This window comes from Pinus tabuliformis, chromosome X (genome assembly GCF_031772625.1).
Source record: "Pinus tabuliformis cultivar Carrire ecotype Pingquan chromosome X, CPIR1, whole genome shotgun sequence".
In the NCBI taxonomy this organism is placed as follows: domain Eukaryota; kingdom Viridiplantae; phylum Streptophyta; class Pinopsida; order Pinales; family Pinaceae; genus Pinus; species Pinus tabuliformis.
Window position 1 is genome coordinate 699,147,885 of NC_142308.1, and position 24,871 is coordinate 699,172,755.

General features: G+C 37.6%; 1 protein-coding gene across 1 annotated transcript; it reads right to left on the bottom strand.

The window, feature by feature from the left end:
• Positions 1 to 14,514: 14,514 nt before the first annotated feature.
• LOC149141907 (protein disulfide isomerase-like 2-3) lies at positions 14,515 to 23,518 on the bottom strand. The gene is made up of 9 exons (XM_089453140.1): positions 23,265 to 23,518; positions 21,651 to 21,809; positions 21,021 to 21,134; positions 18,621 to 18,781; positions 18,104 to 18,203; positions 15,640 to 15,816; positions 15,401 to 15,546; positions 15,064 to 15,210; positions 14,515 to 14,918 (listed from the first exon to the last, which is right to left on the bottom strand). The coding sequence occupies exons 1-9, from the start codon at positions 23,412 to 23,414 to the stop codon at positions 14,744 to 14,746; spliced, it is 1,329 nt and encodes a 442-aa protein (XP_089309266.1). The 5' UTR covers positions 23,415 to 23,518; the 3' UTR covers positions 14,515 to 14,743.
• Between the last annotated feature and the right edge of the window lie 1,353 nt (positions 23,519 to 24,871).

Genomic DNA, 24,871 nt, shown 5'->3' on the forward strand with positions numbered 1-24,871 from the left:
GCAGGCACAGGGGAAACAAGCAGAGGTAAATGCAGTGATACTTTAGAGTTTGTCATATTTACAGCGACAGGGTCCATGTCAAATCAGTTATGAGCATGAGGACAAAACTAATGGGGCATATGGTAGTAGGTCGCATGGTGCTCACAGGTCAAATAGAGATGACACAGTTAGAGATGGAAGATTGTTGGACACTCTGAATAGGTGAAGGGATAGACACAGGTATTATTCTAGTTTTGATTCATATAGGCACTATGATCATCATCATTTTCATCCCTACAAGAGGAGTGATATGGGATACTTTCCATATGAATTTAAAAAAGAAAAGCCACCTACTTTTGATGGAGAGATGAAGAAACCACAGGATGCAGAGGCATGGTTGCTTGGCATGGGGAAGTTCTTCAAATTGCATGACTATTAAGAGAACATGAAAGCCAGAGTAGCTACATTCAGCCTCAAAAGTAAGACAAACATTTGATGGGAAGATGTGAAGAATGTCAAATGTATTTATGAGGAAGACTTGACTTGGAGTGAGTTTGAGCAGTTATTTAAGAAGAAGTATTTGTCAAAGAGATATTTTGCTGATAGGAAAAAATAATTCTACAAGCTAAATATGGGATCGATGATAGATGAGGAGTACACTAGTATATTCTTGGAGCTACTGAGGTATGTGTCTTATCTCATGGAGGAGAAGGCCAAGATTCAGAAGTTCATTAGTGGATCACTGGTTGCATTCAAAGACATGATTGAGTTTGATGAGCCTACATCACTGGAGGAGGCCATTCAAAAGCTAAGGCATTGCTATGAACAATCAAAGCACAAATCTAAGACTAAGCTAGACTGGAAAGGTAATGCAAGGAACAAAGGAAAATGGGACAAGAAACGAGAAAGACCTCAGGGTACAAGTAATAAAGAGAATGTTGTGCCATCTAAGAAGTTCAATGTATTTGATAGAGGACAGGGACTTCAATATGAGGAGCAGAATAAGGATCTCGTGTGGTGTTGGACTTGTGGAGGAGATCATAGTAGGAGAGATTATCCATAGTATCAGGGTGGTAGGCCTCAGATATATAGTGCATAGGATGCACAAACTATTGGGGATGTTGTTCAGAGTGTTTCTTGTATCTATGCGGCATTAGATAACAAACAGGTAGACCATCAGGAATCTATCATTGAGATGGACGGTAAGTTGTGTGATCAAGTTATTTCAATCTTGATTGACCCTGGATCTAATTATAGCTATGTTAGTCCTGACTTGGTGGATAAGTGTGATATGAGTAAGGAATTGCATGCATAATCTTGGTTAGTGCAGTTGGCTAAAGGTACAAAGAAACGAGTTCACAATTGGGTAAGAGCTTGTGCATTTGATTTGAATGGTATGCCACCGCAGCACATTTGAATGTATTACTGTTGGCATCATATAGTATGTTGTTGGGTATGGATTGGTTGTATCTTCATAGAACCAAGGCAGATTGTTATGACAAATCTATTGAGTGTGTGGATGACAATGGGGAACCTAAAGTCTTACAGGGATCAGCGAGGATGGTAACAACTATGTAGGCCAAGCACAGTCGCAGGAAAGGGTGTGTGTTATTTGCAGTACACATTTCTAGTGACAAAGGTAAGGAGGTTGAGGATGCACATGTTTTGAGCGGGTTCCTAGTTCTACAACAGTTTCATGATGTATTTCCTGAGGACATTACAGATTTTCCACCTCATAAGGAGGTAGACTTTTCTATTGAGTTAGTGTCAGGGGTAGCTTCGACATCAAAGGCACCTTACAGGATGAGTAAACCTGAGTTGGTAGAGTTGAAGCTGCAGTTGAAGGAAATGTTGGATAATGGATACATCAGGCCAAGTGTATCACCATGGAGTGCACCAGTGTTGTTTGTGAAGAAGAAGGATGGTACTCTCAGATTATGCATTGACTACATGCAGTTGAAAAAAATGAGCATCAAGAACATGTACCCATTATCGAGGATTGACGACTTGTTCAATCAGTTGAAGGGAGCAGCAGTGTTCTCAAAGATTGATCTGAGATCTGGATATCACTAGGTACGCATCAAAGAGGAGTACATTTACAAGACAACTTTACGGACTAGGTATGGGCATTATGAGTTTTTTGTAGTTCCATTCGGTTTGACCAATGCTCCAGCTACATTTATGTGCTTGATGAATAGTGTGTTGCGTCTATATTTGGATAAATTTGTTATTGTATTCATTGATGACATATTGGTATATTCTAAAAATCAGGAAGAGCATGTCAAGCATTTAGCAGCAGTGTTGAAATTGTTGAGAGAGCATCAGTTGTATGTTAAGCTCGGCAAGTGCAGTTTCTTTCAAACTAAGGTACACTACTTGGGACATGTTGTCTCCAAGGAGGACATTGTAGTAGATCCATAAAATATAAGGGCCATCATGGAGTGGGTAGCTCCTAGGAATGTAGATGAGGTGAGGTCATGCATGGGATTGGCAGGATATTATAGGAGGTTCATCAGGAACTTCTCACAGATTGTTTATCCTATTACTCATTGCAGAGAAAGGGTAAGAATTTCGAATGGACAGAGGAGTGCGAGACTAGTTTTGAACAACTTAATAATTTGTTGACACATGCACCAGTGTTAAATATTATAGATACGTACAAATAGTTTGTCGTATGCAGATATGCTTGCAAGAAAGGACTTGGTGGAGTCCTTATGAAGAATGGATAGGTGTTATGCTATGAGTCGCGAAAACTAAATGAGCACAAGCAGAACTACCTCACACATGATCCTGAGTTGGAAGGGATCATACATGCATTGAAGATGTGGAGACACTACCTCTTGGGCAAGAGATTTGTGTTGATGAGTGATCACAGTGGTTTGTGATATCTATTTGACCAACCGAATCTGAATGGTGGGCAGGCTCAGTGGTTGGCCACGATCAGTGAGTTCAATTTCAAGATCAAATATATCAAAGGTAAAGAGAACAAGGTGTCATTCACCAGGTACGCATCAAAGAGGAGTACATTTACAAGACAGCTTTATGGACTAGGTATGGGCATTATGAGTTTCTTGTAGTTCCATTCGGTTTGACCAATGCTCCAGCTACATTTATGTGCTTGATGAATAGTGTGTTGCATCTATATTTGGATAAATTTGTTATTGTGTTCATTGATGACATATTAGTATATTCTCAAAATAAAGAAGAGCATTTCAAGCATTTAGCAGCAGTGTTAAGATTGTTGAGAGAGCATCAGTTGTATGTTAAGCTCAGCAAGTGCAGTTTCTTTCAAACTGAGGTACACTACTTGGGAAATGTTGTCTCCAAGGAGGACATTGTAGTAGATCCATAAAATATAAGGGCCATCATGGAGTGGGTAGCTCCTATGAATGTAGATGACGTGAGGTCATGTATGGGATTGGCAGGATATTACAAGAGGTTCATCAGGAACTTCTCACAGATTATTTATCCTATTACTCATTGCAGAGAAAGGGTAAGAATTTCGAATGGACAGAGGAGTGCGAGACTAGTTTTGATCAACTTAAGAATTTGTTGACACATGCACCAATGTTAAAGATTATAGATACGGACAAATAGTTTGTGGTATGCACATGTGCTTGCAAGAAAGGACTTGGTGGAGTCCTTATGAAGGATGGACAGGTGGTATGCTATAAGTCGTGAAAACTGAATGAGCACAAGCAGAAATAACCCATGCATGAGCCTGTGTTGGCAGCGATCATACATGCATTGAAGATGTGGAGACACTACCTTTTGGCAAGAGATTTGTGTTGATGAGTGATCACAGTGGTTTGTGATATCTATTTGACCAACCAAATCTAAATGGTGGGCAGGCTCAGTGGTTGGCCATGATCAGTGAGTTCAATTTCAAGATCAAATATATCAAAGGTAAAGAGAACAGTGTTCCAGATGCTCTTAGCATGCAGGTATAGGTAAATCACTTAGAAGTTATAAGCTCTTATGGGACAGCCTTACAGGATAAGATCTTGCAGGCAGGTCAACGGGATGTCAGGTATATGGAGATTATGCACATGTTGCAACAGAGAACTAGTATAGGTATAGGTGGTAGTACAGGGACATGTATAGGTATTGGTGGTAGTACAGGTACATGTACATGTACAAGTAGTGGTACAGGTGCAGGTGCATGGGATGTGGACTATTGCCTTTTAGTAGATGGATCGGTTAGAATCAGAGACAAGATATATGTGTCAGACAGTAGTGAGCTCAAGAAGGTGATCTTGAGAGAGTTTCATGTGAAACCATATTCATGTCACCCAGGTTATCAGAAGACATTGACCGCAGTGAAGAAATTTTATTATTGGCTGAACCTGAAGAGGGATGTAGCAGATTTTGTGGCTAGGTGTTTTGATTGTCAGCATGTGAAGGAAGAGTGTAAGCATCCAAGTGGATTGCTACAACCGATTGCGATTCCAGAATGGAAATGGGAAGTCATTTCCATGGACTTCATCACAGGTTTGTTGAGGACAGTGACACAACATGATTCCATCATGGTTGTTTTGGACAGGTTGACAAAGGTTGCGCACTTCATTCCAATGAAGTCTAGGTTCTCAGCTAGCGATGTAGCACAGGTATTCATCAGAGATTTGCTCATATTACATGGTGTTTCGAAGAATATCGTGTCAGACAGGGATGCAAAGTTCACTTCCAAGTTTTGGAAGGAGTTGTTGGAAATTTTGGACACAAATTTGGCCTTCAGTACAGCTTATCATCCGCGAACAGATGGACATACAAAAAGGGTCAATAGGATATTGGAGAACATGTTGAGGATGTATGTGATGCATCAGCGACGAAAGTGGGAAGAGTATCTTCCACTGGTAGAGTTCGTTTATAACAATGAGTATCAGGAATCTTTGAAGATGACTCTGTTTGAGGCCTTGTATGGGTGAGTTGCAATACTCCCATCAATTGGCGTGATCTAATTAATAGGGTGTTGATTGGTCCGAACATTTTGGCGAACATGGAACAGGAAATGCAAGCAATCAAGAAAAATCTAAAGGAAGCACATGATAAGCAGAAGAGATATGCAAATCGGAACAGGGTGTTCAAGGAGTTCCAGGTTGGGAACAGGTATACTTACGCATCAAACCAAAAAAGAGCTCCTTACGGATTGGATCATGTGCCAAACTAGCACCACGGTTTTGTGGACCCTTAAGTATCATTAAGAGGATTGGGCCAGTAGCCTATAAACTTGCATTGCCTCCGCTAGTGAAATTCCATGATGTTTTCCATGTGTCATTGCTTAAGAAGTATGTTAAAGATGTTGATCATGTGATTGACTGGTCTGTATTGTAGGTGGAACCAAATAGAGAATTTCAGTCGGAGCCTTAGTGTATTGCAGAAAAAAATGTTCATACTTTGAAACCGAGCAATCGAGCAAGTTAAGGTGCAATGGAAGCACTTTGGGCCTGATGAAGCTACATGGGAGATGGCGGATCATATGCAGGTTATGTGTGTATGTGTGGTATGGTGTGTTGGTATATGTCTTGCCATATGTTTTGGTGATTTTGGTATGTGTAGATATGTATATGGATGTAAATATCACCATGAGCTATGTTATAAAGCTCCAATAAGTGGTATGGGTGTCATGTCATTATGATGTTATGTTGCTATGTTTTCATGTTGGTTTGCTTCTCAGCAAGATGATCCTTGTAAATATTGCAATGAGCTAAGTTATAAAGCTCCATTGACAGTATGTTTTTCTTACAGCAGTCTTGTGGTTATAGGTGTTGTTGAACATCGAGCATGGTGTTCCCCTAAGGGGAGGGTTCTGTAACATCCCTGGTGAAAATTCCACGTAATAAAAGTTAATAAAGGAAAAATAATAACCACAATTGATGGGACACTTATTCCAAGCTTAATGTTGGGCAAGACATCCTAGTGTTGGTGTTCATTTGGTTATTAATGGCTAAGGAAATTGGCAAAGGCAATGGTTAAGGCTTTGGAAAGGCAAAATGACATTTTTGGCACATTTATTTATGAAAATAATGGAAATTGAGAGAAAAGGGAGGTGAAAGATCACAGGTTGCATGTGAGGAGGAAAATGAAGAAAAATAATGGAAAATGAAGAAAATAGAGGTCTCATTCATAAAAAGGCTTCAGAGAATCAGTTGGTAACCTTTTTCCAATTCAGTTTTGGAAGCTCTCTCATTACTCTCTCTCTCTCATACTCTTGGATACTTAGAGTTTTCTTGAAGCATTCTTTGAGGGTGTGACATACTTGGATTTTTAGAGCAAGAAGGCAAAGAAAGAGAAGGAAAGCGCAAGAGGACATCGGGATCAACAGCTACAACGGATTTTGTTTGCAGGTACCGAGTTGCATGTATGTTTTTCTCACTAGTTTTGGCATGTATGAAATATGCATGTGGTTTATTGGTCATAATCTGTCACTGACATGGAGGATTTCCTAGATTGACAGTGGATTTGCCTAGCCTTTCCATTTCCTGAATAACCATGGATATTTTGGGTTTATTTCCTTGTTTTGTTTCGGTTGGTTCTTATGTTTCCTTAGCTTGGGTTGAGTTATTAGTTCCTGGAGACTTGGTTGGACAAACACTCTAGAGCCCTGTAACAGCTTGGGTTGAGTTACTAATCTTGTAGCCTTGGTTGAACAAACGCTCTAGAGCCCTTGGTGGGTTGAGTTACTAGTCCTGGAGCCTTAGTTGGACAAACGCTCTGGAGCTCGACAGCAATTGTGGGTTGAGTTACTAGTCCTGGAGCCTTGGTTGGAACAAATGCTCTAGAGCCTTGGAAGGCTTGGATAGAGACCAATCTGATGATGGTTTTGTGATGTTCGACCGTGAGGTGGAATCACTATTTGATGGGTTAAGGTAGATGGCCTCTAGAAGCCCTAGATGGTTTTGGATTGATGTGTTCTATGAGATCTCACATTCATGCTTGGAATATGGCACGGGGGTGAATGGATGAAGAGAGATTTGGTTCATCCATTCTATGGTTGGGTGAAATGTGAAAGTCCCATCCCGAGTTTGGATTTTGCATCATTAATATGATGTTACTTCTCCTTATATTTCTATGAGTATTATACTAATCTATATGTGGATTATATGGCTGTGATTTCCTTGGTATTTTTGTTGTTATTATGTTGGTTATGTATGTGTTTTATGACAGTATCTATGTATGGCTCTCATCATGTTTTTACTTGTAAATTAATTAACAATGTATCTATGACCTAATGGATAAAATCACAGCTAATGTGTTGAGATATCAATGTTTTTTAGCGATTCTCAGCTAAGTATGAGACCCCTATACTTAGATCTATTATTTACACCTGTAGATTACATATTCGTGATATGTTTGACGAAATGTTTGTCATGGCTAGTAGGAGTCCAATCAAGGTCTTATTCAAGTAATTGCATGTGTATTGTCATTTCCCTGTTATCTTATTGTTCTGAAGGTGTCATTCAATTATGAGCAGTGACTTGAGCTCTGGTACTGAAAAAGTGGCTCAAATCTCGAGGACGTTGGCACAGCACTGAAAAAAATTGTCCCTGGACACTGGCATGCCTATAGTATGGGAGCGTCCAAAGCGTCCTAGACGCTGGAAAGCATATAGCATGGGAGCATCTGGGGGTTAAGTGGTCCAAAATCTCAGTGGGATCCAGGGGCTAGTTGGCAGAAAGGTTGGGTTGGTTCTTGAGGGTCCTAATGTTGACGTTGAATGTTTTTATGGTGTGCTTTCGTCGATTCCACTTCCTTAACGTGACTTAGGAGGTTGAATCATATCATAGTGGCACTCATCACAAGTTTATCCCAGCTGGACGGTTGCTTGGGTAGATGTGGGAGGAGAATGTTACACTTTGATCGATGTTTCTGTCCTATATCAGATGCATTGATCTTCTTAGATGGCGTTGTGTTCTCTTTATTGTCTGTACCCTGAGGTCTTGCTCACTTTTTGTCCCATTTTCCTTTGTTCTTTGTATTACCTTTCCAGTCCGGCTTAGTCTCAGATCTACGCTTCAATTGTTCATAGCAATGCCTTAGCTTTCGGATGGTCTCCTCCAATGATCTAGGCTCATCAAACTCAATCATGTCTTTGAATGCAACCAGTAATCCACTAATGAACCTATGAATCTTGGCCTTCTCCTCTATGAGGTAAGGCACATAACTTAGTAGCTCCAAGAACCTACTAGTGCACTCCTCGTCTGTCTCCAACATATACTTCTTCTTGAATAACCTCTCGAAGTCACTCCAAGTCAAGTCTTCCTCATGAATACATCTGACATTATTCACATCTTTCCACCAAATATCTGCTTTACATTTGAGACTGAATGTAGCTACTATGGCTTTCATGTTCTCTGAATAATCATGTAATGTGAAGAAGTTCCTCATGTCAAACAACCATGCCTCTGCATCCTGTGGTTTCTTCATCTATCCATCAAAAGTAGTTGTTTTTTGTTTCTTAAATTCATCTGGCAAGTATCCCCTATCACTCCTCCTGTAAGGATGATAACGATGACGATCATAGTGCCAATCTATCATTGTCTGCCTTACAAATCCTTACTTTTGCCTTTAAGCTTCTCAATGTGTATGCTAGATCAAAAGAATTCCCAACACCATGTTGCTCATCTGATCCATAGGGAGAGTCTTGGGAATTGTAGTCTACCATCTTGCTAATCATCTTTGATACTACAAGGTATATCATGTCAGTTAAACCAAATTATAATAAATCAACATACCTTAGCATAGTTCGGGGAGGATATCTCATCTGCAAGATCAACCAATCAGTGTGATACATGTATAACATAGTCATAACAACATATAGAAATATAACTCATAAACATATAACCCTATAGCCACCATTCTAGTTAGATTCTAGTCACCAATGCATGACCATGTCAACCACACATACCATGACCTCATGCATGATAACATCAACCGTACCAATGTACATGGACAATGCACAACCATAAATGTAGATGATACACCAGCACATATGCGAACAACACGCCAGCATAAACATAGACCACACACATGCACAAACACATATAATCAAGCATAAACGAACAACACTTGTAACAACGTGTAACCAAGCATACAAGAATGATACATGTAAGTGACATTTAACATGTAATCAATCATACACTCATGACAATGCACGCACAACAACAACATCAACTTCCACACGGTGACATCACTACAACCATGATCAACACCATGCAAATGCAACAAGCACATGGTCTCACAACACAAGACACTCACACATCACTGATATGCATGCATGACCAACACAACTCATCCAATCTGAGGGGTGAACCAGGCTCTAGTACCACTTTGTAACACTCTCCTCCCACATCTACCCAAGTAACCAACCAACTGGGGTAAACATGCGATGTGAGGCCACTATGATATGATTCGACCTCCTTAGTCACGTTAAGAAAGTGGAACTGACGAGAACACGCCACACAAAGCTTCAACATCAGAATTAGGACCCTTAGGAACCATCCTAATGTTTCTGTCAATTAGCCCCTGGGTGCTACTGAGATTTTAAACCACTTGACCCTCGGACTCTCATGAAAAGTCATGCAAGCGTCTAGTGGCTATTTTACTCATTGTTGTACCAGCATCCCCGAGATTTGAACCACTTTTTCGGGCCCAGAGCCCAAGTCATTGCCCAAAACTAAATGACACCTTCAGAACAGAAAGATAAAAAGGAAATGACAATACAAATGCAGTTACTTGAATAAGACCTTGACTTGACCCCTACTAGTCATAACAGGCATTTCAGTAAACATATCACGAATATGTAATCTACATGTATAAATAACATATATGAGCATACGGGTCTCATACTTAGATGAGAATCGCTAAGAAGCATTGATGCCTCAACACATTTGATGTCATTTCATCCATCGGGTCATAGATACATTGTTCATTCATTTACAAGTAAAAACATGATGGAGCCATAAATAACTAATGTCATAAAACATATACATAACCAGCATAATAGCAATAGAAATACCAAGGAAATCGCAACCATATAACCCACATATAAACCAGTATAATACTCATAGAAATACAAGGAGAAATAACCTCATAATAATGATGCAAAATCCAAACTCGGGATGGGACTTCCACGTTCCACCCGATCGTAGAATGGTTGAGCCAAATCTTTCTTCAGCGATTCACCCCCCTACCATATTCCAAGCATGAATGTGATATCTCATAAAACACATCAATCCAAAACCATCCAAGGCTTCTAGAGACCAACCACCTCAACCCATCAAACAGTTATTCCACCTCACGATCGGACATCACCAAACCATCACCAAACTGGTCTTTATCCAAGCTTTCCAGGGCTTCAGAGCGTTTGTTCCAACAAGGCTCCAGGACTAGTAACTCAACCCACAGTTGTTGCCCAGCTCCAGAGTATTATCCAACCATGGCTCCAGGCCTAGTAACTCAACCCACCAAGGGCCCCAGAACATTTGTCCAACCAAGGCTCCAGGACTAATAACTCAACCCAAGTTGTTACAGGGCTCCAGAGCATTTGTCCAACCAAGGCTCCAGGAACTAGTAACTCAACCCAAGCTAAGGAAACATGAGAACCAACCAAAAAGCAAAGCAAATGAACTCACAACGCCATGGTTATCCAGAAAATAACAAGACTAGGCAAATCCACTATCAATCCATGCAATCTTCTATGTCAGTGATAGATCATGACCAATAAACCACATGCATATGCCATGCATGGCCAAAACTAGTGAGGAAAACAGACATGCAACTAGGTACCTGCAAGCCAAATCCATTGTAATTGCTGATTCAGATGTCCTTTTGCACTTTCCTACTCTTCCTTTGCCTTCTTGCTCCAAAAATCCAAGTATGTCACACCCTCCAAGAGTGCTCCAAGAAAACTCTAAGGTGTCCAAGAATGAGAAAGAAAGAGAGAGAGGAAATGAGAGAGCTCCAAAACTGAATTGACAAAAGGTTACCAGCAGATCCTTAGAAGCCTTTTTATCAATGAGGCCTTTATTTTCTTCATTTTCCATTATTTTCCTTCATTTTCCTCCTCACATGCAATCTGTGACCTTTCACCTCCCTTTTTTCATAATTTCCATAAATAAATATGCCAAAAATGTCATTTGTCTTTCCAAAGCCTTAGCCATTGCCTTTGTCAATTTCCTTAGCCATTAATAACCAAATGAACGCCCACACTAGGATGCCTTGCCCAACAAATAGTTTGGGATAAGTGTCCCATCAACCGTGATTATTTTGCGTTTATTAACTTTTATTAAATGGAATTTTCACCAGAGTTGTTACAAGCTAGTAGGGGTTAGATCAAGTATTTGTACCAATGATTACATTAATAGCCTTATTCCATTGTTAATTATCATTTCTGAAAATTTCATGAAGTTTTGGGCAATGGCCTGAGTCCTGGTCCTAAAAAGGTGGCGTAGAATCTAGAGTCGCTAACTCATAACTCGCTGAAAAATCCCACAATCGTTAGTATGCCTTGTTGTGGGAACAATTGGAAGGCCTCAGTTGCATGCATGGCTTGTCATGGAAGCGGTTGAGGGTCCAAATCAGTGAAATGTCAATTGTCTCATGGGTTGGTTACCTGGAAAGGTTGGTTGGCCCCTGAAGGTTTTGTAGTGTGTGTGGAAGGTCATAATGGTTTTGTTTTGTTGATTCCACTTCCTTAACTATAGATGGGGAGTTGAATCATATCATAGTAACCTCTCGTCACATGTTTACCCCAACGGACCAGTTAACTTGGTAAATGTGGGAGGAGGGTGTTACAAAAAATATCCTAGTATCTACAAAATTATCTTTGCAACATTCTAACTCTATAATCTTCCTATAAAAACCTCACAATACCATTCAATGATCCACCGACCATGATTTAATCGACATGGCAACAATATCAATGTTTGGTACCACTTAATGCAATCAAGGATTTCATTAGTCAAAGTACACATCAACATTGAAGCAAATCCACACAATTGAAATAGTAAGGAAATAAATTAAATAAATCAATGAATTGTCAAACTAAAATTGTAATAGTTGTAGTATTAAACGAAGGCCAAAATCGGTGCTTACTAAGCTTTTATAGTAGGTTAGGTATCACCTACATTTTACAATCCTTTTCTAGGATAAAATTCTTTATTCATTCTTGAACCTTTTGGTTAGAAATTTCCCCTTGCATTGGGCCCAAAGAGTCTATATTTGTCCAAGTACCATTGTTTTTATAGAGGGAATCTTCCCTTTCTTTGAATTGTAATAACTCAATAAACAACAAACCCATTGATCAAATGTTGCACCCAATGACTTGGGAAACCCCACCAGGTTGATAGCTCACAACTATTTAAGCAAGTTTTGGACATGTGAACCACAAAGGCCTTGAAATGCCTAAGAACCTAACACATGGTTCACATTGATTGGGTGCAAGATATTTAAAAAAAAAACATAACAAGATAAGTTCATTAGTACATAGAATTTATTTCCTATAGTCCCTTATTTCATCACTTCAAACCAATTATAAAACCACCTCAATCTTGGAACTAACCAAAACAAAGAAAATAAACTTGTATTTAACGAAGTCAAATAGAATTGTGAAACCACCTAGAATAGAAAACCGTGAGATCAAGGGAGGCCAAAGACAAAAGGGGACCCTATCATAACACTGAGAGGATGCTAAAATCACACATCTCAACCAAAGTAAATGAAATGACTCAAGGACCTCAACTCATTATGAACCATTTCTAAGACATATATGACAACCTTGGTGTCTTCTTAATGTAAATCGTGTATGACCAATGCATTGTATAATACTCCACAAACCAATATCCAATGAAATAAATGTATTGTTAGTACAAGGCACTAAAACCACTATGCATTTCACTTAGGACCATGCCTACTCTTTAAAATGCAAGTGCCTCATGAAAAACGACAATTTAAACTTTCAGTTTGCATTTACATTTACAATCATAGATTTATCTTAAATCCACATCTCTTAAGCACCAAAGGAGATAAAAAAAATCAAAAACAGATATAAACCTCTCATTTCATAAAGGATCTATACTAATTAATTTGAAAGTTATTTTATGATAAATAAATATTATGCATTTTTATTACCTCTGCCTAAATCCATCTTAAACTCAAATCTATCAAATATAGAGGAATCAAATGTCTTAACTTGTAATTTTTTTAATCAATTAATTTCATGTCACCTATTCCTTATTATTATTATACAAAGTTAACATTTTTATTTTAGTTATAATTGAAAAAAAAAATCATTTAATTCCATGTCACCTATTCCTCATTATTATTATACAAAATTAACATTTAACTCATTATTATTATACAAAATTAACATTTAACATTTTTATTTTAGTTATAATTGAAAATATAAATCAAAATAACTAAAATCATATTATTATTATTAACATTTTTATTTTAATTATAATTTAAAAATATAAATCAAATAAATAAAATATAAATATAAATTTAAGTTTACTTCAAACTAAATTTGTATTTTTTTAAATATATTTTTATATTTTTAATTTTAATTTAAAAACATAAATTTATGTTAATATTTTTATATATATCTAATTTCAATGTGTCTAGTAGTACGACAATATTGCCTCCAGCCCACATGTTTAATTTAGTATTACACTATTGCCTCCGCCCCAAAAGTAGAGAACTCCGCCCCAAAAGTAGAGAACTCACTTCTGTTGTTATTACAACTTCATTGAATTGTGCTATATTCTGTTATCCTAATAAGTCTAAGAAGATTTAAAAACAAAAACAAAAAACACAAGACCACCTTTAAGTAGTGTTGGTTTTTTGACAACCCAAATTCCAATATCTAAGATTACCCTGTTTCCACACATTATGAAAGGGGCCTCTAAGCCTTTTTTACCCTCCCCACTGCTCTTCCATCGAACATTCATTCATACACCATAGTCCATGCAGGGTGCAGGTGTGCATTCTTGAACAGTTCCGTTAATGCATACCCCATCAAAACGGGCAAATGATTTCACCTGATTCACCTTGCCCTTCTCTTGCTCTTTCTTTAAGATGACTGGTGAATCTCCTTAAAAGAAATTTCAAGGACAATAAAATGGCAAACAGTGAGTTTGTTGACCGACTCCCTTTTCATGTTCAATTCACGATGTTTCGGAGAAAGTGTGGGTATAAAATCAAAAAAATGCAAGTGTTTCTGTTGGTTTACAAACATACTACTGGAAACCTCTTAAATACTTAACTGACTACAAAAAGAAAAATATCGTTTGATCATCGAACATTACATGAACAACTGATGCACTAAACAAATTGCATCTTCCTGCTGAAAAAATCAGAACACTACACTAGGAACAATCTCATTTGTATTTTAATGGCAGTTTCACCTCATTTTTTTGCAAAAGATTTTAATTATAGTTTCATAAAGTTCATTATTCTTAAATAATCGCATCAATGCATCGTTATATATTCATGTCTAACTTCCTCATGTTTTCTGTAACTCGCTTTCAAAACCCGTGATGATTTAAACGTTGATGTCATTAGATTGGTTGGACCATTTCAAGAATCATACATTCAACATCGAAATAAAAACCCGTGTCCTGCCTAAATCACATTCTCTACCTCTCCAAATTCTCGTCATGATGAGAAAATAAGTGAAAGTTTGCACAGCAAGCTTTATATATTTCTAGAGAACAGGGCAGAATTCTGAAATTGTTCCATTTCTTGCTTTGCCTGAAATATGAATCTCCTACAATTCTTCTCTTTTATCATCCTCATTGCCCATTAGCTCATCCAGTGAGAACTCGTCTTCCTCTAAAATCTCTCCATCTTTCCCATCCCACGGTTCAGTTTCCTCAATAACAGGAACAGATTCTAGGGGAAGATTACCTTTACCTCCCCGCCCTGCATCCTTCACAAAATCCCTGGAAGAAATTCCAACATGCAAACATTAGTTTTTTCATAAAATATGCAAACTAAGTTTCAAGTAGTGTGACTAGTCGGCAACCAGACGTTCTACGTTCAAGTGAAAACAGGGACATTGTATTCCTGGTCCCTAAACCAACTTACACAAGATGTTCAAGCTCAAATGCACTGCGAAGTGGAGCATAGACACTCTTTTTAAGGTTCAGAGCTATGAAGGCTGGATACCCATAGCCACCAACACCGACTGCTTTTTCAAGAGCCGGCTGCTTTCCTGCTGCTGCCCACACATAGCTGCAATGGTGGAAAACATTTAGAGTTAAGTTGCGCAGTAGAGAGTCAACCAAAAAATGCCCTCAAAAAAATACAAGCACGCTCCAATAGGCTATTTTAAGAATAAAAATTCCCTTGTCTTTGCAACAAGCACTATTGTATAAAAATTCCCAAAATACAGTCCATACTAATAAGAGAAGTAAAGACATGCCTGTATGGACTTCTTTTGAATTTTTCTGCCACAGACATGAGTTGTTGTAGGTAACGATCCCTTCCTTCTGCTTTTGTGTCTAAAATGTCGGGCAGGAAACTAACAAAACAGATTGCTGAAGAAGCACATTTGGTTTCCAATACATCCTGATGAAAATAATAATGGGAAACTAAAGTGAGCTCCACCATTTACATAAAGCCTAACACTGACGCTGACAAAAAAATTAAGATCCCACTTACCTGGCTTGTAAGCTCCACCACTTCCGGAGGAGAAACATTCGTCTCAAGCTGCTCAAGGGCAAAGGATTCAATCGCAGAAGCTGTCCTTGCACCTTCATAAGGAACTGGACTCTCCTTATCAGAACCAAAGACCAAGATTGTAGGAAAGCCTTGCACATTGAACCTGCTCATCAAACTCTGCATAATCCCAAAACATATGGAAAAACCCAGGTTTAGATGGTTTAATCCATATTTAGCATACATATTTATCAAATAAGCTTCAGGTGCCAACAACTCTCATCTTGTAACATTAAGCCTGTTCTGTAATAACTTAAGGCAATCCCTTTATCAATGAAAAAATCAGGATACAGATACTGAAAGGGTCGTGTTTAGATTGGTGTAAACCATATTTAGCATATATGTAATAAACTTTAAGAGAAAACAGCCATTATCTTTTAACACTGGGCCTGTTAATGTAAGAAGGCAATCTGTTTATCAATGAAGAAATTAGGATACAGATATTGAAAGGATCTACTGCTCTGCAAATATGGGTTCAGAAGAAGCGAAGCTGTGCATCATTGATAACATTCTTAGGACACGACGTGTCTAATATAAAGTAATCTTGTCTAAAAGAAAAGCTCAGGCATGCGGCTACATATTTATTAGAGGCAATAAAGGCAGCCAGGGAACCCCAAATTATCTGCACCTCTGAACTCAAATTAAACCACAGAGAAGTTTTTTCTTGTCAAACTCCAACAAGCATGGCCTGTACTACAACTAGTACACATACTTATAAGGTGGAGGAAATACAGGAGCGACAAACATAAAAATCTATGGAAAAATATTGCGCCAACAATTTAGATCTGGAAAGAGCAAAGAACTACGCCATCTATACCTTATTATAATACATAAAAAACTTAAAAACATAAAATTCAATATTTCAATTTTCAAAGGACGGCCTTACAATGCAAATCTGTAAACAGTGATACTGTGATACTATGGGGCCAATTATAGAAAAATTCTATCCTAAACCTTTCTCCTATGTAATTTTATGTAACTTCCCAGAGCTGGTAATGAAGAAAAAGTAAGATGTGGTTGAAGATCAAACAAAACCACTGGCTGCTCTGGGATATCAAAATCAACAAAGATATCGCTGGTCCAAATGGATATAATATAGTCAGGGTGCATAGAAATATATTTTGTTTTAGAATGCATGCTAAATGAATGGATAGTGTTAAATAGAAAACCATGTCATGTCCTTTTGCCTAGAGTATAAAATCACATGTCATTCACTCTAAGAAGTTTTTGAATGCATGCAAAATGAATGGATAGTGTTAAATAGAAAACCATGTCATGTCCTTTTGCTTAGAGTAGAAAATCACGTCTTTCACTTTAAGAAGTTAACCTAATGGGGGATAAGCGGATGCATGTGATGATACACAAATCCAACAACATAGCTCGATATTAGAAAGAATCGGATTTCACATGAAACAAATCTACAGGAAGATAGGATGACTTTGAGCGGAGAATCTCTGATGACCTGAGCCATGGTGCAAAAAGTTAAAGCTATTCATATGCTTAAGAAATGAGATCATTATGTGATTTTTAGATTTTAGGGGGGATTCCCATGTAAACGAACCTTTTAAACTCAGGAATCAGGATCAATCTTTTCATTATAGTTAAGCCTCAATACTGATGAAAAGAATTTGTGGTTCTTCAACTCACAAAGAGAGGGAATGAGCTCTGCTAGTGATTTTGCGCAATCGTATATAGGTACTCCTTGTGCAAAACTCGGAATATAATGCCACCATAGTTAACCCCGATACTAGTTATACAATGTGAGATCAATATGAACTGCCACATCTTGATTCTTACCCCTGGTCAATGTGGAATATCAATAACCTTGAGTTGGGTGCCATAGCCACTCAATTCAAACTAGTCCTGGAGACAAAATAATAGATCTTGACAGCAAGTTCTAGTAAGCCCAATACGAAGTGCAAAACATATGGAGATAAAAAATGCACAATGGGGAAGCAGCAGATCAGTTGCTCATAATAGTAGTGACAGATGATTATCTCCTAATGTTGACCTTGAATTAAATGTAACATAAAAAATCAAGGTATTAGCTGTGAACAATGTTCCACCAAGTTTCTGGGACTGGGGAGTGTCAGAAGCAGGGAGATGCACATGTGGCTGCGGCAGCACCCCCAAATTTTAGAGAAATTCCGAAGAGGGGGAGCGGTGGGAATGTACGGGTCCTTAGCTAAATGTATGGAGAACACGCCAATGCTAAATTACAACACAAAATGTGAACAACTCCAAAATAGAAGCTGGTTGGTGCAAGTGTGCAAATTTCTCACAACTGGAGGGATATTGTGAAGTGTGTTGATTCTTGAGTACAATACTGATTGCCAAAAAATTGCAAGTAATCCATTATACAGATATTGACACATTCAATGGAATTAATCTGCAAATAACATCTTACCTTCTCCTCATCACAGTTGACGTGACCCATATTCACCTTGCCCTTCAAGTTATTTGCAGCTTTCTTCCACTCTGGAGCAAGTTTTTTGCAGTGTCCACACCTGCCATAGGAAGATACATAATACATCATTTTTGTTAGTTTGTCCATAAAGGCTCTACTTTTTTATCATATTATATATCACTTTAAAAAGGATCTAGGTTGCAACCAGCCAACATAGCATGAAAAAATAAAATTACAAAAGACTTTCCAGCTGATATGGTGTCATATATATAGATGTTAAAATTCTACGAAATTTTAATGTGTCAAATTACAACTTTCTTGTTTGTAGGCTATTGCGTAAGTTTGTCATGTATCACACTTGTTCAGAAGCAAGGTTGCAAAGTCAACATTTTTGAAATGAGAATCACAAAGTATAATTCAAATGTATGTTTTTTTCGTATTTTTAAAGTAGACAGCATTTGTCAAAAGACAACTGTAATCAAAACCACAATTCACATAAAAAGGATGACAAACTCACCAGGGAGCATAAAATTCAACAAGCCACTGATCTTTACTTTTGAGGACAATGTCATCAAAGTTGCTTGAAGTGAGTTCTACTGATGCACTTGATGAACTTGATGAACTTTTCTTATTTGATCCAGTCTTCCCATTTAGCCGGTCTTTAACAACAGTTTTCAACTGCACACATCAGGGAAATCATTGCATAATTGTTAATGATATTAAACTTACTCCAACAATTCACAGAGAATACAGGCATCAGAAAAGAGGCATAAGAACAGGAAAATAAGTTACAAGGAAACAGAAACAGATATGGATCCATCAGATTTTTGAAAAGCCAGGATCCGAATGCAATAGGGAAACACCATGTACAAAAATACAATAATATTTTTTTTAATTTAAAAATACATATTGAAAGTTAAAAATCAAAACCATTCATGAATCAAAACATTAGAACTGAGAACTGAAATCATTAGATAGTTATAAATCTGATGACTGAAATCACGATGCATCATATGCTTTATACAAAAAGGATAACTGTGATAAAAAATTAATTATCTCATCAATGATCACTTTATTGATATGATGATGTAGAGTAGGTCTAACTACATATCAAAAAATGGGTCTACATGCTCATCATTTGAATATTTCAACTCTACATCATGATCAACTTGTCATCTTCCTTGAAATTAGCCTCAAAATCTAAAAGTTTCCATCTAGTTACAATGGTAAATGAATATTATACACTATTTGAGAACATGTTATAGTCTATGTATCATATTGTTCTAAGAGGACTCTTCATCTAGAGTTGGATAATATTGATCTAATTAAATAATTAGTGACACAACCATCCTTTGTATGCTATATATGATTATCTATGTATTGTCTCAAAGCTTTCCTGTTAGCAACTTAGCATTATCAGAAATTGAAATTATAATTTTGATTTGTCAGACCTTTCCTACTAGCATTATCATGTGTTATACAGCCTATAGGTAATACGTAATCTAACTAAAAATCTAAAGAGTATTTGATTTTAATGGTTTCAAACAGTTCGCAAATATCCTTAAAAATTAAAAATTAAACTAAAAACTCTAATGTTATTTGCTTGGGAGCCGGCATGTGAGGGTTAGCTGACACAGGATTTGTTTCGGTAGCATGGGATACATTTCCAGGTTTGACGGATCTGTTTACATGGCGGATCCTATGCAGATCCGGGTGGATCCGTATTCGTATCCATATCTGAAATGTGGATCCATGGGTCCAACATCAAGACCCCATGGATCCATTAACACAGATAGGGAACAACATAAAATGACTTGGATGGGGAAAATCAATACATTGTGATGTAAAAAGATGAAAAATTCTCAGGAGTTTCAAAAGTGTAAATATCTGATTTAGTAATGGTGGAAGCTTTTATGTGTGTAATAGCAAACACAAGTATACAAGAACATCAGATAAATTATAGGCCACAGTTCAACCATGCAAACCATAACCAGTTCACAGTAAGACCAGGAAATTGCAAATCCAAAGGAACTAAAGGGGCGTAACAAAACATTTGCATAGATAGAAACATAGGAGCAAACATTGGACGACGGAATATGGAAACATGCAGGTACATACCGTAAAGGAGAAAGGCATCAAATCAGATTTGGGTTGCAGCTCAAAACCAGTTCGATGATGCTTGGAAAAAATGCTAAGAAGATTCAACACCAAACATGACTCCATTGAAGTGCAAGGAATGAGAATATCAGACAAAATAGCAGATACACCAAAACGGATAAACAGACAACATACATTCGGATTGTGGACAAACATAGCTAATGCAAAAGTATATCACTGAAATATGCTGTTGCGAGCAATCAATTTCTTCCCAGAACATTTCAGCTTGCATTAGCTTTTGAAGAGGTTAACAGATCTGGTAAATTGATTACATTCTGTAACTTTAAACATTCAGTAAAAATTTTCTTCTTCTTGACAAGCTCAAAGGGTGATATCACTGTTCAAAATTTTACTGAGTTAATATGGTTCACTGTTCTGCATATTAAATGTAAAAACTTAAAATGTATACCAATAGGGCTACTTTTCAAATGGGATGTGGAAAGCAGTTATATATGACATTAAATTGAAAGTACAAACCTCCTGCTGTCACTATTCTTTGAATTAATTTCACTGTTTATAGTGCACACATGAACAGGTATTTAGTTTTACAATGTGCAGGATAGCACAACCACAAATAAATCAAATGAATCTATGTGAGAGAGGAATAGTCTGCCCAGGATTCAAGACATAGGTCTGTGACTAGTTTGATAACACAAAATACATGGTAGCTAATAAAAGATATTACTGAAAATTCACATTAGTTTAAAACTAAATATCTAAGTTACTTATTTGATTAGATAAGCAAGAAATTTTCATATACCTGCTGAATTGCAAATTCTGCTATTGGTTTTGCTTCCCTTGCTCCTTGATAGTCTAATGGGGGCTTGCCAGGAGTAAATACCTTAATGGTTGGAAACCCCTTGATGCCGTATTCCTGTTTGAAACAGAGACAAAAGGATTTAGCTTAATTCAATCTAAACATAATTTAGCAAGAAGTAGGAATAAAAATTAATCTGTCAACAAATTACCCATTGAAAATCCATATTCAACGGGCTAACTCTGAACACAAAACACATCTTTATAATTGTCTGAAGTAAAGCACTTTTATACAAGTACAGATTAGTTAGTTGATTTCACAAGCATTCATAGAGACTCACAATGAAGCACATATGGTTGAAACTTTTGATCAAATCAGATCTTAGCAACATATTTGTCTAACGGGAAAATACAAACAGGCCTTAGTGCCTGTGGGAGAATCCTCTCACCCTGGGAAGTCATAATAGCTGCCAACTACGTTGATGAATGTACTTACTTGGGAACCAGGGCCTTTACCACATGAATCATTATCAATATCCTTTTTGGGACAACTGTCCTAGCCTTGTGCATGAAGAATAACAATAAAGGGTGAAAAAAAACTGACTAACAAGTTTCGCTTTGAAATCAAACATGCCTGAGCAAGTGACTTGTGGGCGTCAGCATCAAGAGCAGCAACTGTAACAAAACCTTTCAAAATAGTGGCTGTCTTTTCCCATATTGGAGTTAGAGCCTTACAATGACCACACCATGGTGCAAAAAACTCAACAAGGACAACCCTGTCAGAATTTAGAACCTGCACCAAAAACAAACGATTTGCATCTTTATGAATAAACAATAACAAATATAATAACTTAGAATACAGAGTACATGAGGTATAATATCTAACAATGTTCAAACTTTCAGTAGAAATTATGAAGATGTAAAATTATTAAAATCCCTCTAACTGAGATAGTCTTCCAACCAGGCTCATCTGTCCAATTGGCCTTCAATTGCCAAATACATATTCTTAGCAATCAAAATAATGGCTTAGGAACAAATACATAAATAGGAAAGAGGTTTCACAGAAATATTTGAAAACTGATTTTTTTGGGACACATTTCCAAGTGCCAGCTTATTCAGGCCTACTATGGATTTATTTATAATTTCAAGTTACTGTAACAAACGTATGGAACAAAGGCGGTCTTTTACAGATGGAACAAACGTAACATATGTTTCTTTTTTATTTTTTTATTTAATGAGCATCCACTCAGACCAAGAGGATCTAACAGACCTTGATGACAGCATAGCTAAAAATTTAGATCCTAGAGTCTAAGATTTCTTGTCACTAGTTTCCTTAGTTTGAGTTGTTATCTTGTCTTGGGAGCTTTTACTGTTTCAGATAAGGCATCTGAGAAGGACGTGTTATCTGTCCTCCACTTGATTTTCTCTTCGAGATGAAATGATTGTGACAGAGTGGGGTTATCTTGTTCAAAGAGAATCTCTCCGATATGTCAATTAAACAGAACTTTAATGACATTTGATCCTAGAAAAAGATGGTAAATGTCAACCACAATTTTGATCTTGGCTGGTGAATCTTAGGGCTTACATAAGCACCCAAGTTCTCACTATGGCGTGGGACTTCTGCATCGGTTGCTTACAATTTCTTTATCAGTATGGCCTATACAATTGCTTACAATTTCCTCATTGTTATGGCCTACACGGCTGCTCACAATTTTACCCAGGATACTCCAAATCACTCTGCCCTAAAAGATCCACCAATATCACCTAAAGAGGTGTTGAATAGAAAAGTGCATTAGTCCACCGTTGTGTTCCCTGAAAACAGTGTAAAACCTGCTTGTACAGATGTAGGCTCATTAACAGAATAAAGTTGGAGACAAAGCAGCTACCACAAACAGACAACATGTGAAACATCCCCCCGTTTTCTGGAAAACGCTGATCTAGCCATAATAAGCTCCGGTTGCAGGCTGAGGATAATGTTAAACGGGTAAGATCAGAACAGAATTAAAAGTCTCCCTCTAGTTATATCGGTATGTGGCAACATTATAGCCTATGGCTTCGTGCGGACAATTATTCCCCACATAATCCAAATCACAGAGGATTATATTATCTTCCGCATTAATAAAATCACAGAGAACAATATCATAGTATGTGTCACAAACTCGGTTCCCATGACAAGCACAAAACTAGGGCATAGTTCAACCTCATCTGACAGATACAATAGCAGGAGAAAAAGAGAGAGAATGCATACCTTGGACTTGAAATTTGAGGGAGTGAGTAGTAGCACATCTGAAGAAGGACCATACAGGGCTTCCACTGGTTGTGATCCGCATAACAAAAGTATTAATAATGCCACACTCGCGCCCACTGAAAACTCTCGCAGACACCTAAACTTCTCCATCAGAACAGCTGCGGCCACAGACTTCTCACTGATGAAATTGTTCAGCTGAAAGTTGATGGATCGATAATGTTAATCGAGGTCCAAATCTAAGAAGGGGTAATGTGCTTTCTTATTTATCCTTTCACACCAGATGGTTCGTCCCTTTGATTTGGAGATCAACGGATAAACACTGAACGCGTGTCTTAACCAATTGTCGTCCAACACGATGGACGCCACGTCAGCGGCAAAAACTACCTTTTATATAATACAAAAGAATATAAAAGAAATAACTGTATTCTCGCACTTCATCTGGCTTTTCATGCCTACAACGTCTTGATCAAGCAAACGTACTTATTTTTTCCACCTTGTTAAAAAATAAAAATGAAACCTAACTCATTAGTACTTATAAGTTAAATATTTTTATTGGAAAAAAAGAAGAAGAGAAGAGTATTGATTGAGATTTAAATTGTTAATTTTTAATTTATTTTTTTAACACATGGTGAATCGGTAATTGTCAGGTTTAATCTATAGGAGACCCAGGATCAATCCTCGTAGTTGCCTCTATAACATCAAGAGAACATCCAACTACATGCAAGTCTGATATGCTAAGTTCCTATGATTTTGGCAAGAACCGAGACTCACGTAGCCGCCAAGACGATCATGGGGAATCTACTCCTTGAGCCACCACCACAGCAAGACATTGTACTCCATGTGATTTGAACTGTGGTCTCTTGAGCTTTGCCCAAGTAGACTTACCGTTAAACCACACATCACTGTACAAATTGTTAATTTTTAATTGATTGAGAGAATAGTGTTGATCGAGAGGATACCAATTGAGCACAGGATATTAAGCAGTAAGGTTACCGAGTAGTGAGAAGAGTGTTGACTGAGAGTAGTGTCGATCGAGAGTTGCACTGATTGTTTCACCAACAAAGGCAGAGACAGGAGCGAGATAGTAGGGGCAAGACAGTAGACAGCTAGTGGGACGAGAGAACACTCGAAGGGACCCAGTGTTTGTAGGGGAGGTTTTCTCCTTCTCTTTTATGTCTCTTATTATTTGAGTTGTGTTTATCTCATTGAAACTGGCACCCAAATTAATTGTGATCAATATAACTAAAGCAAAACACAATAAAACAAATATGATGGTTAATATGGAGGAGGACCCAAAGGAAAGGTTGCCACTATTGAGAAAGGAGTCCAACATAGAGGAGACACAAATACCACTCCTTAACACAACAGGAAACAAATTTGCAAACTATTCGATTATTGTGGAGGGGGTAGGGTACAATGGTGGTTTGCAATCTCAAGTGAAGGGTTCATTGCCATTGCTAAACCTTGTGCATCAAGTAGGTGGGAGCTCTTATTGGAAACACAACCTTCAACTCGTCAATGGACCTTCATTTCCTCACGTTGCCATAACATTGGAGGATTCAGCAAGATCATGGGGTTTTTCTATGGCAAATTTTTTTCAGAAGGGC

Bases quoted from the DNA above. Each gene is read 5' to 3' on its own strand.
- LOC149141907 (XM_089453140.1), bottom strand. From the start codon at position 23,414: ATGGAGAAGTTTAGGTGTCTGCGAGAGTTTTCAGTGGGCGCGAGTGTG. The intron at 18,204-18,620 runs GTGAGTTTGTCA...TTCCTATGGCAG, and splicing joins GTTGAATTTTATGCTCCCTG to GTGTGGACACTGCAAAAAAC. The intron at 14,919-15,063 runs GTAAGTTGGTTT...AATTTCTTCCAG, and splicing joins TTTGAGCTTGAACATCTTGT to GGATTTTGTGAAGGATGCAG.